The sequence below is a fragment of the Dipodomys merriami genome, unplaced genomic scaffold (genome assembly GCF_024711535.1).
Source record: "Dipodomys merriami isolate MVZ:Mamm:240054 unplaced genomic scaffold, mDipMer1.0.p SCAF_26, whole genome shotgun sequence".
NCBI classification, from domain to species: domain Eukaryota; kingdom Metazoa; phylum Chordata; class Mammalia; order Rodentia; family Heteromyidae; genus Dipodomys; species Dipodomys merriami.
In genome coordinates this window covers 1,025,556-1,039,062 of record NW_027204048.1, presented here as the reverse complement: position 1 = coordinate 1,039,062, position 13,507 = coordinate 1,025,556, and the positions used below count along the sequence as shown (strand labels likewise).

General features: G+C 40.7%; 1 protein-coding gene, 1 long non-coding RNA gene and 1 pseudogene across 9 annotated transcripts in view; 1 reads left to right on the top strand and 2 right to left on the bottom strand.

Moving 5' to 3' along the window:
* LOC138836863 (uncharacterized) overlaps nt 1-2,371 on the bottom strand; it is a 50,198-nt gene extending 47,827 nt beyond the window's left edge. For 7 of the 8 annotated variants that reach the window (XR_011375103.1, XR_011375101.1, XR_011375102.1 and 4 more), the window contains exons 1-2: nt 2,303-2,371; nt 500-668 (exon numbers count right to left, since the gene is read on the bottom strand). This is a non-coding gene — a long non-coding RNA (uncharacterized lncRNA). Of the gene's footprint in view, nt 1-499; nt 669-1,941; nt 2,190-2,302 lie in introns of those variants that run through there. The other variant, XR_011375107.1, reaches the window with a different exon arrangement.
* A 91-nt stretch (nt 2,372-2,462) lies between these two features.
* Naa35 (N-alpha-acetyltransferase 35, NatC auxiliary subunit) overlaps nt 2,463-13,507 on the top strand; it is an 81,298-nt gene continuing 70,253 nt past the window's right edge. Inside the window, exons 1-2 of the mRNA XM_070035462.1 lie at nt 2,463-2,773; nt 3,488-3,613. Of these exons, the coding sequence (XP_069891563.1) occupies nt 3,493-3,613 (121 nt within the window). The 5' untranslated portion in view covers nt 2,463-2,773; nt 3,488-3,492. The remainder of the gene's footprint in view (nt 2,774-3,487; nt 3,614-13,507) is intronic.
* On the bottom strand, nt 5,229-13,452 carry LOC138836783 (cyclin-dependent kinase 4 pseudogene; annotated as a pseudogene).

Sequence of the window (13,507 nt, the reverse complement as noted above, 5' to 3'; positions counted from 1 at the left end):
TAAATTTTTATGCCCTAGATTATTTACAGCAAAAGAAATTTTCTCACACTACACAGAAATCCAAATATAATTTATTTTCATTTATTTGCAAGCATAACAATACAGAACCTGAATAGAACTAGATACTTTCAGCCAGTATTTTTTTGAGACGGGCCCTTTTGCTTTAGCCTCCCAGCAGCCAGGACTTACAGGCACATGCCACACCAGCAATGTAGCCCACTGACCTTGAACTTTGATCCTCCTCCTTCAGCTCAATAGATACAATGCCACCATACCTGGCAATTGCATAATTCTGAAGACCTGACTTAGGGTTGGAAGCATGCCTCAAGAGGTAGAGCACCTGTTTACCAGTTTAAAGCCCTTAGTTCAAACTGCAGTAGCACCAGAAAACAAAAAAGCAAAAACTGGTGATATCAAGATATCACAAAATGAGTGAGTATATCACAATGAAAAAGGTAGTCAACAATTTTCAAGAATTCCTTTATTAACATAATCTTACCTCTTCAAAAACAGCAGCTTTATTAACTTTTTCCCTTGCAATGTCACAGATTTTTCAAGATTCCCAGAGCAAAAGCTTTCATGGCAGGATCTTCTATAAAATCTGGATTATGGATATAAAGGCACGTAAACACTGTCTGTGCCAAGGAATGGCCTTCTAACCATGTTATCTAGAAAGAAAGAAAAAGAACACATTTAAGGGAATACAGAGTGCAAAGTCTATAGTGATCCAGAGGTCAAAAGCCAGAGTGCCACAGACCCAAATAAATATGAGATTAATCACAAGATTTAAAAGCTAAAGGAAAGGACAGGAAGGACTAGAGTTACAATTAATTCACATTCACTAAATTTTTCAATATCCCTTATCTAAAATGCCTAGATCTAGAAATGCCTCCGGTTTCAGAGTTTTTGGATTTGGAGTATTGTACAGACTTTACAGAGTATCCCTAACCTGAAATCCAATATGCCTTAAAAAAATAAAAAAAATTTTGGGATGCCGAATCATGTTGGATTTTCAGATTACAGATACTCAAACTATACTATAAATGATTAGCTGTAATATGGAAAGCATTCCCATATTTAAATTCAGTATGCGAAATTACTTGCAAATTGTCTCCTTATGTAGTATTGGAAAGAATAAATTCTACTATGTAATTAATAAAAATCCATACACTGAGGAATTCACAAGTTTAGAACTAATGACGTTCTTTCCCTCGAAGTCTAGCTCTCATGCTCCACTATAAACTACCAACTCAACCAACAGCATCAAATCTCACTTAGATAATCCCAAGATTAGAAAATGGTTTTCCTGCCTCAATATCTGATTCTATACCCCCAACCACAGACATCTTTCTACAACACAAAGACAAACATTCAACCCTATTTACCGTGTGTTAGTGAACAGTGAGAAGCTGGGAATACCAACAATAATACTAAGGAAATCCTATGTCCAAATTATTATGCTAAATTTTTCCTATTTTTATTTCCCCTAACCCTTTGAGGCAGGTAGTATTCTTCTCTTGTTTATAAAAGAACAGTCAAAGAGTTTAAATAGTTTGCCCAAGTTTATAGTTACAAGCTACTCTAAAGCGCAAGAAATCTACAATGAATCAAGGCATTTGCTACTGTATTAAAAAACAAAAAATGGAAGCCGGGCGCCGGTGGCTCACGCCTGTAATCCTAGCTACTCAGGAGGCTGAGATCTGAGAATCGAGGTTCAAAGCCAGCCCGGGCGGGAAAGACCATGAGACTCTTATGTCCAATAACCACTAGAAAACCGGAAGTGGAGGTAGAGCGCTCACCTTGAGCTGAAGGGTGAGGGACAGCGCTCAGGCCTAGTTCAAGCCCCACGACCGACAAAACAAACAAAAAACAAAAAATGGGCCGAGATCTGGTGGCTCACACATGTAATTCTAACTACTTTGAGGCTAAGGTCTGAGTTACCGCGGTTAAAGGTCCATCCAGGAAATAAAGACTAGCACCAGTTCGTCCACCGTGCAAGGCCAGGGTCTCAGCGCCTGCAAGGCGCCGCAGAGCCCCGTGCTCCAGCCAGTAACGCGGGTCCAGAGGGGTCCTTGGCGTCCCTAGGGCCCCCACACGAGCAGGTGGCGGGCTCTCCGACACGAAGACGTGGGGTCTCAGCCTCTCCAGGAGGAAAAGGGTCCCCAACTACTCGCCGGGCAACCAGCGCCACCAAGTACCGCCCACAACACCCCATCCCTCTCGGCCCAGCCCCACCCACTGCACGCGCGCGTGCGTACAACCAGTGCTCGCGAGCCGTCCCTTCTCCCCTTCGTCTGAATACCTCCTGCTCTTCGGTCAATCCCCCTTCCACGACTTTACCATCCTGGGGCTGAAGGAGGGCTTGGTTTCCTCTCGCGAGATTATGAGCAAGCGAGACCGGAAGTCACCCTTCTTTCCCACCCTCCGCCTCCCTGTAATGGGCGTGTCCAGGAAGGGGCGGAGCCCAGGGGCACTAGTTATCTCCCCGGTTCGCGTGTCGGTGCGCTCCGACCCCCCTCGTGTGGCGGGCCCTGGGGACGCCGAGTACCCCTGCGGCCCCTCACTACCCGCTTCGCTCCAAGTAGGACCCCGGTGCTCTGCGGTGCCCACGGAGCTCTGAGGCCCTGGTCAGGTCCAGTACTACGGGGTGACGACCCTGTGCCAAGCGGGCCGTCTGCCCTCCTTCCCGCGCGACTACAGCCTCGTCCTTTGGGGCCGGGGCTGGGCTATACTGACCCGAGCGAGGCCGACGCGGAGCGGGTCCCCGCCGCCGGTGAGTCCCCGACTTGGGCCAGGTGGTTGGGACTCTTAGGGGGCTTTGCTCCTTCAGCCTGCCCGGAGGCTGTGCCTGGGTCCCAGGCCCGGAGAGGTTGGCCCACGTAGCCTGGGGCAGGTGTAGGCGTACCTTGACTTGTGTCAGTTGAGTGAATAACGCCTCGGTCGTTTTGGGTAGCATTGGGAGTCGGGGTCCCTGACATTGGAGTTTTTATTTGGGGGTGGTGGTCGTGATGGAGGTTGACCTCAGGGCTTGTGCGCTGTTCCTGAGCTCTTTTGCTCAGGGCTAGCGCTATACCACCTTGAGCCACAGCTCCACTTTAGGTTTTCTGCCGGATCTGGCTTTGAACCTCGATCCTCAGATCTCATTCTCCTGAGTAGCTGGGATACAGGAGTGAGCCATCAGCGCGCGGCTTGGAAGTTTTTTATTTTTGTTTTTTGTTGTTTTAGGACCAGTTGGTGGGTGGCTAACGATTGTTTTTTTTCTTAACTATTTGGAAAGCAGACTGATCCCTGGCAAGTAGTGATCTATTAGTACGTGAGATGCAGTAGTGTTAATTAACGTGAAATTTAATTGCACTAATTAGGTATTTTATTTCTCAGTACTATTCTCTGACTTAGAAGAGTTGTGCTTAAAGAGATGAGTAAAGTATTTTAGTTTTGTAAATACTCCTGCCCTGAAAGCTATATCCTTTCTGACACCATTTTACAGGCACAATGGTTATGAAAGCTTCTGTCGATGATGATTCAGGTTGGGAGCTCAGTGTCCCTGAAAAAATGGAAAAAAGCAATACAAACTGGGTGGACATAACTCACGATTTTGAAGAAGCTTGTCGAGGTGAGTTTGGATTTTTGTTTTAGAAGTTTAGGATCTTGAAAAGGGAAAAGTAAAATTGTCCTTGTGGTTTCTAAACTTACCTAGACTTATTTTAAAAAAAAATCAACAGGTATAGTTTACTATTTGTTTCCCATACTTATTCTCTGCCCTCTAATTTTACTTTCAGGTGGAGTCAATACAGTATATATTTAATATAGCATTAAAAATAGGTGTGTGGCAGTTCCCTTTTATATTCGTCTAAAAAGTTACAAGATAAAGATTACATCATAGCAAATTCTAACTGGCAATGCACATTACATTGACTAAAAATGGGGGCTGGGAAGGTGGCTCAGTGGTAGAGCGCTTGCCTTGCATGCTCGTGGCCCTGGGTTCGATTCCTCAGCACCACATAAGAAAAAAGCTGGAAGTGGCCCTGTGGCTCAAGTGGTAGAGCGCTAGCCTTGAGCTGAAGAGCTGAGGGACAGTGCCCAGGCCCAGAGTTCAGGCCCCACGACCGGACCCCCCAAAAAAAAAACACAAAAAGCAAAAGCAAACAAAAAAAAAACATTGACTAAAAATACTTTCATGTATTTGAAAGTACTTTTGAAAATGGTCAGCTCTTGGTATTCTCTGCCTAAGGTTCTGCAGTGGTTCCTCTTGGAGGTAGAATAAAATCCAGGCTCTTTTCCCATAGTTTTGTAAGAACTGCTACACTACTATTCAGATGTCATTTTTGTACCATTATTTCACCTGTTTTATTCACAGGGTCCTGCTTATTTCATACCAAGGAAGTTTTCTAGGGTCTTTGTCTCTTTTGTTTTCTCTGCTTTCAATTGTTCTATGCCTTAATTCTCTTGCTTAAATGTTACCTCCCCAATGAGAGCTTCAAAACAACTACTGCAAGCAGATTTCTATTCTCTCCTCTTCAGTTACATCCTTAATTGAATCATCATGTTTTATTGTGTTCAGAGTGGTTTGTCACTCTAATAGGAGCTGTAGGAGGGCAGAGATTATGTATGCAACCCTAGCACATAGTATAGTGCCTGGTTCAATAAGTGTTTGGGAATAGGTAGCCAGGGTGGCATATAGATAAAGTCCCAGTTACTCAGGAATCTAAGGCATGGGGACTACTTGAGCCCAGAAGACCATCTTTGGCAACATGTTTAGAGTGTTTAGAACCTTTCTCTCTATTAACAGACCCACAAAACAGAAATAAGTGGTTGGAGAAATGAGCATGTTTGTACTTATTAGTAAAGAGGATTAGGGAGAGATAAGAAAACAGATAAGAGGAACAAATGAAGTGAGAGCTTGAACTTCCAAGAGAAGATGGGATGAAGCCCCCGATAGTGAAATTAACTTTGGGGAAAGCATAGGTACACCCCAGGACAGGAAGAATTGATGTTAGGTTGATGAAGAAAGCAGACTTAATTCTGAATAGTGGGAGAAGAATGCTGCATACCTGATGGCTTCTCTTCCCAAGGTTGGATTTTTGGTAATAATACAGTGGCTGTGCTTGAAAATACTGTGAAGGAGGGGAGCAAAAATTTGCAGCAGCTTAAGGTGGCTAATAGGGAGCCAGCTGAGTATAAGCAAAATGATAATTTTGTGCTTAACTTTTCCTGTTTGAATTATCTGTTCAGTTAAAGTATGCCTCAGTAGGAGAGTAGGAGCAACATTTTCCATTTTCCTGGAAGTTGCCCACAAATGTCTAAGGGAAAGAAAAATTACAGTCTAGTTTGTGCTCATAAATTTTTTTTTTTTTTTTTTTTTTTGCTATTGGTCGTGGGGTTTGAACTCTGGGCCTGGGCACTGTTGCTCAGCTCTTCAGCTCAAGGCTAGTGTTCTACAACTTGAGGCACAGTGCTGGTTTTCTGGTGGTTTATTGGAGATAAAGAGTGTCAGGAACTTTCCTGCCCAGGCTGGCTTTGAACCGAAATTTTCAGATCTCAGCCTCCTGAGTATCTAGGATTACAGACTTGAGCTACCAGTGCCCAACTGTGCTCATAAATCTTAAAACAATTAGGTGCTTGAAGCCTGTCATCTTGCACTGACTTTTAAGTACTCTCTATCAGGGTACTGTCATTATGAATCTAAATAGAGGAAAAAAAATGACTTGGGCCTTATAGGAGAGGCTATGTTTTTATAAATGAAGATGTGGAGATTATTCTAGATTGAGATAAATTATTTGAGCCAGAGTAAAATGAGTGAATGGTTTTCAGTGGATAGTCTTTAGTGTCACTGCCATTTTTGTTTGTTTTATTCTTAGTTTAAGCTTGTTTTATGAACAGTGGGAAGTTTGAATTTCAGTTTGAAAGTATATTCCCCTTGATGTTTAGGACAATGAGTAGAATAGGGTGTTTTCTTAGTAATAGTGAAAACAAACAAAAACATCTTTTTTGCCAGGTAAGGACAGTCAGATATGCCTCTTGTTAGCTCAGTCACCTTAGGTTAGGTAGTTTAATCTAAGTCTTAGTTCTTTCCTCTTTTGAAAAGAACTTCCACTTTATAGTTTAAGTGTGTGTGTGTGAGGTACATAAATGAAATGCTATGTGTAGTGTTTGGTTTGAGGTAGGCCCTCTTTTTACTTGTAATTTTGTGTGCTTTTTTTGTTGAAAGTCTATGTAGAAGGTTAATATAATACATGTTATATACTGGTAGATTGAGATGGAGGGAGTGGATAACCTTAGACAAGCTTTTGTACTCAGTCTAGGTGGAGTTAAAGCCTTGCACTAGGATAGTGATTTCCCCTCTGTGACAGTAGAGAGGATTGAGCGTACTAGTATTTAACCTCCTATTCATAAATATTATTGGTAGAATTCAAAATAGCTCATTCATAAACATAAGGTTATAACTTCCTGTTCTGTTTTGGAAATTTATTAAAAAGTTTGTACTTTCCACCTTGTTTTCATTTAAAGATCTTTCTCTTCCTAATCATTATGGAAATTGGACAGTAATGGCAGCTGTGCTGGTTTTCCATCCTGTGTATTTGAAATCCTTGGAAGTTTGTGTTCACTTGTTCAAATTGTAGTTTGAAGACTAAAGATCTGTAGAATTTAGTCTCAACTAACTATAATTTTAGTCCTATTGGTTTCTGTGTGTGTGTGTGTGTGTGTGTGTGTGTGTGTGTGTGTGTGTGTGTGTGTGTGTGTGTGTGTGTGTGTGTATGCATGCATGCATGCATGCATGCATGTGTGCATGTGCCTGTCTACTGTTTGGCAGGTTGTAAGGAACACTGAAGAAAGTAGTTTAGAATGATGGTGGAAAGAAATGCTTTACATGGCTTCCTATTATATGATATATTAGCTGTTTGTGGAAGAACCTATAAGAGGTAAGTGGATTGAGAGGGTATAATATGTCCTTGTGTTGCCAACATCATATCCTATTCTTTATTAAATGAACTCTTCCACTGTCTTTAAATGGCAGGAACGTAAGAATTTACTTCTTTTCTTTACATACAAACTTAGAATTAAAAATAGTGATTGCTCTTCAGCCTGTTCCAGTGTTGAAATAATCAGCTTTATTGTCTTGATTATTGTAGGTTAGATTTCTGCTTTAGTGATTTCTAATAAGTAAATGTTAAGCTATACTCTCAGCACTTAGGAGGCAGAGGCAAGGGGATTTTGAGAGTATATAGTTAGAGCCTCTCTCTCTCTCTCACATACACGTACACATGCAGATGCACACACATACAAACTAAATTTAAAATGGATTTGCTTACATCCACTTTGTTAATTGTCATAGTAGTCTTTCTTGGTAACATTGTGTTGGCATTTGGCAATACAGTGGTGACTTTGTTTTCTTCTTGGTACTGTAAAATAATTACATACTGAAGAAAGTTGTTTTCCTTGTGTATTTTTACTCATTCTTTTCATGATTTGCCAATATGCTCTGGATGAAGTACAAACTCGTAATTTCTGTCCTTCCTTCCTTCTTTCCTTCTTCTTTCTCTCTCTTTCCCTCTCTCTCTTGTTATTGTTGTTGTTAGTAGGCAGGTGCTACACATTCCTCCTTGTTTTGAGGCTCTTAATTTTATTTTCCAAATTATTTTGAATATATGGTAGTGTCATTATTTTGCCTGATAATATATGGTTATTTTAAGTAATTGTAGGTTTTCCTTCTCTAGGAAACTGTCTAGTTTAACCATTTCATTTTGTTACCTGTTGAGTTTGTGATCCTAGTATTAGACTTTCTATGTTTCTATGTTTTCTGATTTCCTCACAATTTAGGGACTTCATTTAAACATAAATAGTCCTCCAACATACTCGATTTTTTTTCCACCTACCAATTTTTTCTTTTACTCTATGGACAGCTAGCATCTTCTAGTGTTATGGCATCTGTAGCTATCTGGAGCCCAGAAGTAAACCATTGTTTGCTAACTTTTCATTCTCTGTTATGCTCTAGTCTAGGAGAATATGAGCCCATCCTCTCATTTCATTTTCTTCTCCTTTCTCACTTCATAGTCTTTATTTCAGATTCTGTTGTTTAAAGATCCTCCTCATTTATCTAGTTTCTTTGGCACTTGTCTAGTACTTTGGACTTCTGCTGCTTTATTTCCCACTTCTAAAGTGTATGATGCTTAAGCCTATTCTTTGTCTTCTTTTTCTCTCACCCAGGCATTTACAGGTGTTTAGTGTGTATTTGTTTGAAATATACATGAATGCTTAGGTTATATTTCTTCAAACCAGAGAACATTTGTCTCTGAGTCTAATGAAGTTTGAGAACCACTGTGTCATAATAAATGTTGTTTTTTTGGGGGGGGAGGGATTTCCTAGAATTAGGTAATTATAGACATAAGCATAAGCACTGAAAGTATGGTGATACTTGATTATAATGTTACCATCCGGATGGTCTGAGCTATGCTTTTGTAATCTTTTTAAAAAAATTGTCATTGCACTGATTACATAGCATTTAGAAACTATGGTAGTAATGCAAATTCATGATAAAGACTTTTGTAGATTTTTTTTTCTTCCCCTCCCCAGTCCATGGATCCAGTTTTAGAATTATTGTTCTAGAAATTTGTTCTAAAATAAAGTTCTAAAAGGTAAAAGGAAGAACTGAAATTGTTCCATCAATGCCAAGTGCTGGTGACATACCTGTAATCATTACGTACTTAGGAGGCTAAGATCTTATGATCATGATTTGAAGCCAGCCTGGGCAGGAGAGTTTAGAAGACTCCTATCTCCAATTATCCAGCAAAAAATTGACTTGTTAGTCTCTAGGTAGATGCCTAAGAGTAGTGTGGCTGGATCATAAGGGGGTTCTGTTTAGTTTTTTGAGGAGTCTCCAAATAGCTCCTTTGCCCATTTATTGATTGCATTATTCATTTATGGATGTGGGTTGTTAACTATATGGTATATTTTGGGTAGTAGTCCTTTGTTTGATTATAGCAGGTAAAGATCATCTCCTAGTCTGTTGACTTTTTTTTTTTTTTTGTATTAGTAACTTTGTCCTTTGCTATTCAGAAAGATTTTAGTTTGATGTAATCCCATTTGTAATGTCTCATATTTGCTGTGCTCCTGGTGCCCTCTTCAAAAAGTTTCTGCCTATACCTATCAGTTTTAGTGTTTTCCTACTCCCTCTTGCAGTAATTTGAAAGATCAGTTCTGATGTTGAGGTCTTTGATCCATTTTGACTTGATATTGGTGCAGAATGACAATGCAGAGTGACAAACAGAGATCTAATTTTAATTTTCTACATCTGGATGTCCAGTTTACCCAATACCAATAATTGAAAAGTTTTTTGTTTTTGTTTTTTCCTTCAATGTATATTTTTGACTCCTTTGTCAAATACCAGATGACTGTAAGTATATGAATTTATCTCTGGGTCTTCTAGTCTATACCACTGGTCTTTGGAAATGTTTTTATATCAGTACCAAGCTGTTGTATATAGCTCTATAGTAAAGTTTGAGGTCTGGAATTGTAATAGCTACAGCATTGCTTCTTTTGTTGTTCCATATGAATTATTTTTTGTGTTTTGCTATATAAAAAAAGGTCTCATATCAAAATAGGAAGAAGAGAGGTGATTTTCCTTTTAGTGTGCAGAAACGGAGAGAAGATAAGCCTCAAAAGGAGGAATAGGTGGGAAATGTCATTAAGGCAACAAAGTGTTCTCTTTAAAAAGTTGCAGGAATCTCCACAGCTTCACAGGAAGGCAGAGGTTCTTGGCTTTGTGGGATTCTCTCTATTCAAGTGTCCAAAAGGGGATAAATGGCAGCTCTCCACTGTTCATTCCAGGTCACCTTCCTTATGTAGATAAGAACTCTGCATCCCTCTGTACAGTATGTTCTCAAATAAAATAAAATAAAATAAAATAAAATAAACAAAAACAAAAAAAAAGAAATGTACTCGTTATCTTGCCCATGTAATTGTAACTCCTCTGTACGGTATTTTCACAATTAAAAGAAAGAAAAAAAAAAAAAGAACTCTGCAGCTCATTTGCTTGTGTGGGTTAAAAGGCTCATTTCCAGCAGCAGCTGTGCTCCAGATTCTTCCATCCCTGGCACCACTGACTGCACTAGGTGGTGAGTCCTCTGGTGGAAAAGGTTCCTCGGGGTAGAGATGCATCTCCAGGGCAGTCATCCTCTGGGAGAAACCCAATTAGATCAAAGATTTTGTCCAAATGATCAGTTTCAGAGTTTCCACAGAATAGAAGCTTTCCACAAAACATCTCTGCAAAGATACAGCCAACACACCAAATATCCACAGGTATTGTGTAAGTAGACTGATGAAGAATTTCAGTAGTGTGGTACCAAGTATAACAATCACAGGATTAAGGGCCATCTGATAGCTCTAGATTCTGGCCAGGACAAAGTCAATTTGACTGTTCCACCAGAGGTCATGAGAATTTTCTCTGGCTTAAGGTCTTGGTAGATGATGCAATTGGCATTGGCATAAAGGAAATCTCGATCTCTTAGAAACTGGCACATTAGTCTTTGGTCTTCACTGGTAAGCCTGGTGGGGGGGTGCCTTTTCCAGATATGTCCTTAGGTCTTGGTCTCTATGTTCAAACATTTAGGGGTCAGTTCAGGAAGTGGCACAGAGGTCCATAAGCCAGACAACATTTGGAGTGCTCAAAAGCCTCCAGCAGCCTCAGTAAGGCCACCTCACAAACAGCTGATAGAAAGGCCCCCTCCAGATCCTCCTCCATTGAAGATGCTCACAGTCTTGAGCACCATAAAGTTGCCACAGTGAGTAGTACAGGCCTTGTACACTATCCCATAGGCACTGACACCAATTTCAACCACAGACCAGTATGAAGAGGTGGCCAATCTTGGATCAGGAGCTACTTGTTTGCCAGGTTGGGCCTGTTATTAGAGCCCTGGAACTGGTTCCTGGGGCACCATACACCCCAGCAGGGTCCAGGATAGCTTGATGCCACCAGCCAGACCATAGACACAGGCCGCAAACTAGAGAAGACCCCTCACCCCTACCCTTATTATATGGCCAGTTACAGGACGGACACCAGACATTTAGGACATGTGGTCTTTACACATGCACAGAGGGGCTTTGTATGAATTTTGCATCGTTTTCTCTATCTCAGTGAAGAGTGTCATTGAGATTTTGATGGGAATTGTGTTGAATTTGTAGACCACTTTCAGTTCTGTTAATGCAAAACTTTTTATACAAAATGTAAATCAAGCCAGGCTCTGGTGGCTCATGGCTGTAATCCTAGCTACTCAGGAGGCTGAGATCTGAGGATCGCGGTTCAAAGCCAGCTTGGGCAGGAAACTTGAGACTCTTATCTCCAATAGACCAATAGAAAACTGAAGTGGCCCTGTGGCTCAAGCGGTAGAGCGCTCGCCTTGAGCTGAAAAGTGCAGGGACAGCGCCTAAGCCCAGAGTTCAAGCCCCACGACCGACAAAAAAAAAAAAAGTAAATCACACCTCAGACTCTTTACCTGTTATTTAAATTTTCATTATACATTTAGGTATATTAGAGTTTTTTATTGTTTTCATCCCCGTAGAGAGGCTTCTTCCGAATCTTTTTAACTCTAGTTAGACATCTTTTTTTTTTTTTTTTGGCCAGGCTTGGGGCTTAAACCCAGAGCTTGGGTGCTGTCCCTGATTTTTTTTGCTCAAGGCTAGCACTCTACCACTTGAGCCACAGGTCCACTTCCAACATTTTCTTTCCAGGCTGGCTTTGAACCACTATCCTCCTGAGTAGCTAGAGTTACAGGTGAGAGCCCCAAGTAGGATATCATGCTTTTTGTGCCAGGTGTACAATTTCATTATGAGATCTTGGGGTCATCATCAACCTATGGTATCTTTTCACTCTTGTGGGTCATTTTTATTATTTCCTTGTGTAAAATGCATGTATGGTCAATTTTTTGAGGCCCATAATATCTGAAAATTTCTTTATACCACACTTGATTAATAGTGTCTCAGGTTATCTGTGTTAATTTTTTTTTTTTTTTTTTTTTTTTTTTTGGTCCGGTCGTGGGGCCTGAACTCTGGGCCTGGGTGCTGTCCCTCAGCTCTTCAGCTCAAGGCTCTACCACTTGAGCCACAACGCCACTTCCGGCTTTTTTTTCTTATGTGGTGCTGAGGAATTGAACCCAGGGCCTCAGGCATGCAAGGCAAGCGCTCTACCACTGAGCCACCTTCCCAGCCCCTATCTGTGATAATTTTAAAGCACTGTCTGTTCTGTTCTTCATAATTTAGTACTTAGTTGCTTTTCAACAAATAGGCAATTCAGTTTTCTTCTAAATTTTTACACCACTTCTGGCTTTAGGGTTTAATTTTCTTGGGTCTTCGGATAAACTAATTTGACTTTTTGAGTTTCCCAGTTTTGTTACTAGTATCTCTGTTCCTGTTTTTCCACTTCTGTTGGTTGATGTCCTTAAAAAAATACTTGTTTTAATGAAACTTTAAGAGAGATTAAGGTAGTTGCACACATTCAGCTGGCCATGGTTATCTAGGAGTAAATGTTAATTTTCTTCTTAAATACAATTTTTGCAGGGATAATAGATTTCAGGTGTAATAGATTAAATAGGATCTTCATAAGGATCCTTGCTACAACTTAGTTATCACTTGTACATGTTGAAATCTATTCAGTGATCTGCCATACCAGTTTGCAGATTATCTTGTACTTTATGATATGGCAAAATTCATTTTCATTGTTGTCTATTTACAACTTTTTCTCTCCATGATTTGATTATATTTCTTTCTTTTGTTTTTGTTTTTTTTTGGTTGGTCGTGGGGCTTGAACTCTATGCCTGGCCGCTGTCCCTCAGCTCTTCAGCTCAAGGCTAGTGCTTTACCACGTGAGCCACAGCACCACTTCTGGTTTTCTGAGTGGTTTATTGGAGATAAAAGTCTCATGGTCTTTCCTGCCTGGGTTGGCCTTGAACTTCTATCCTCAGATCTCAGCCTCCTGAGTAGCTAGGATTACAGGCATGAGCCACTGGCACCCAGCTTGATTATATTTCTTAAGGAAAATGATCTATGCCCTAAGTGCTTAGCACCAGTGCATACCCAAACACCATTTAAAAGTTATAATTCATTGTTTTTTGTTTTCTGTTTTGCCTGGTCTTAAACTCAGGGCCTGAGCACTCTCCCTGAGCTGCTTTTTGCTCAAGGCTAGCACTCTACCACTTAAGCCATAGTGCCACTTGTGGCTTTTTCTGTGTATCTGGTACTGAGGAATTGAATCCTGGGCTTCATGCCTGTTAGGCAAGCACTCTACCACTAAGCCACATTCCCAGCCCCTCATTATTTATTTTTAAGGCAAAGAAAAAGATATTCTTAGTAAGATGCCACGACAGTCTGTAATACACAGCTTCTCTTTGCTTTGCTTTGCTTCACTTTTCTTTTAAGTCTAAGACTGGGACTCAAACTTGGTACCCGACACTTTTCACTCATTGGCTAGTGCTCTACCAACTGAGCCATGCTCCAACCCCACATAGAATTCTTTACA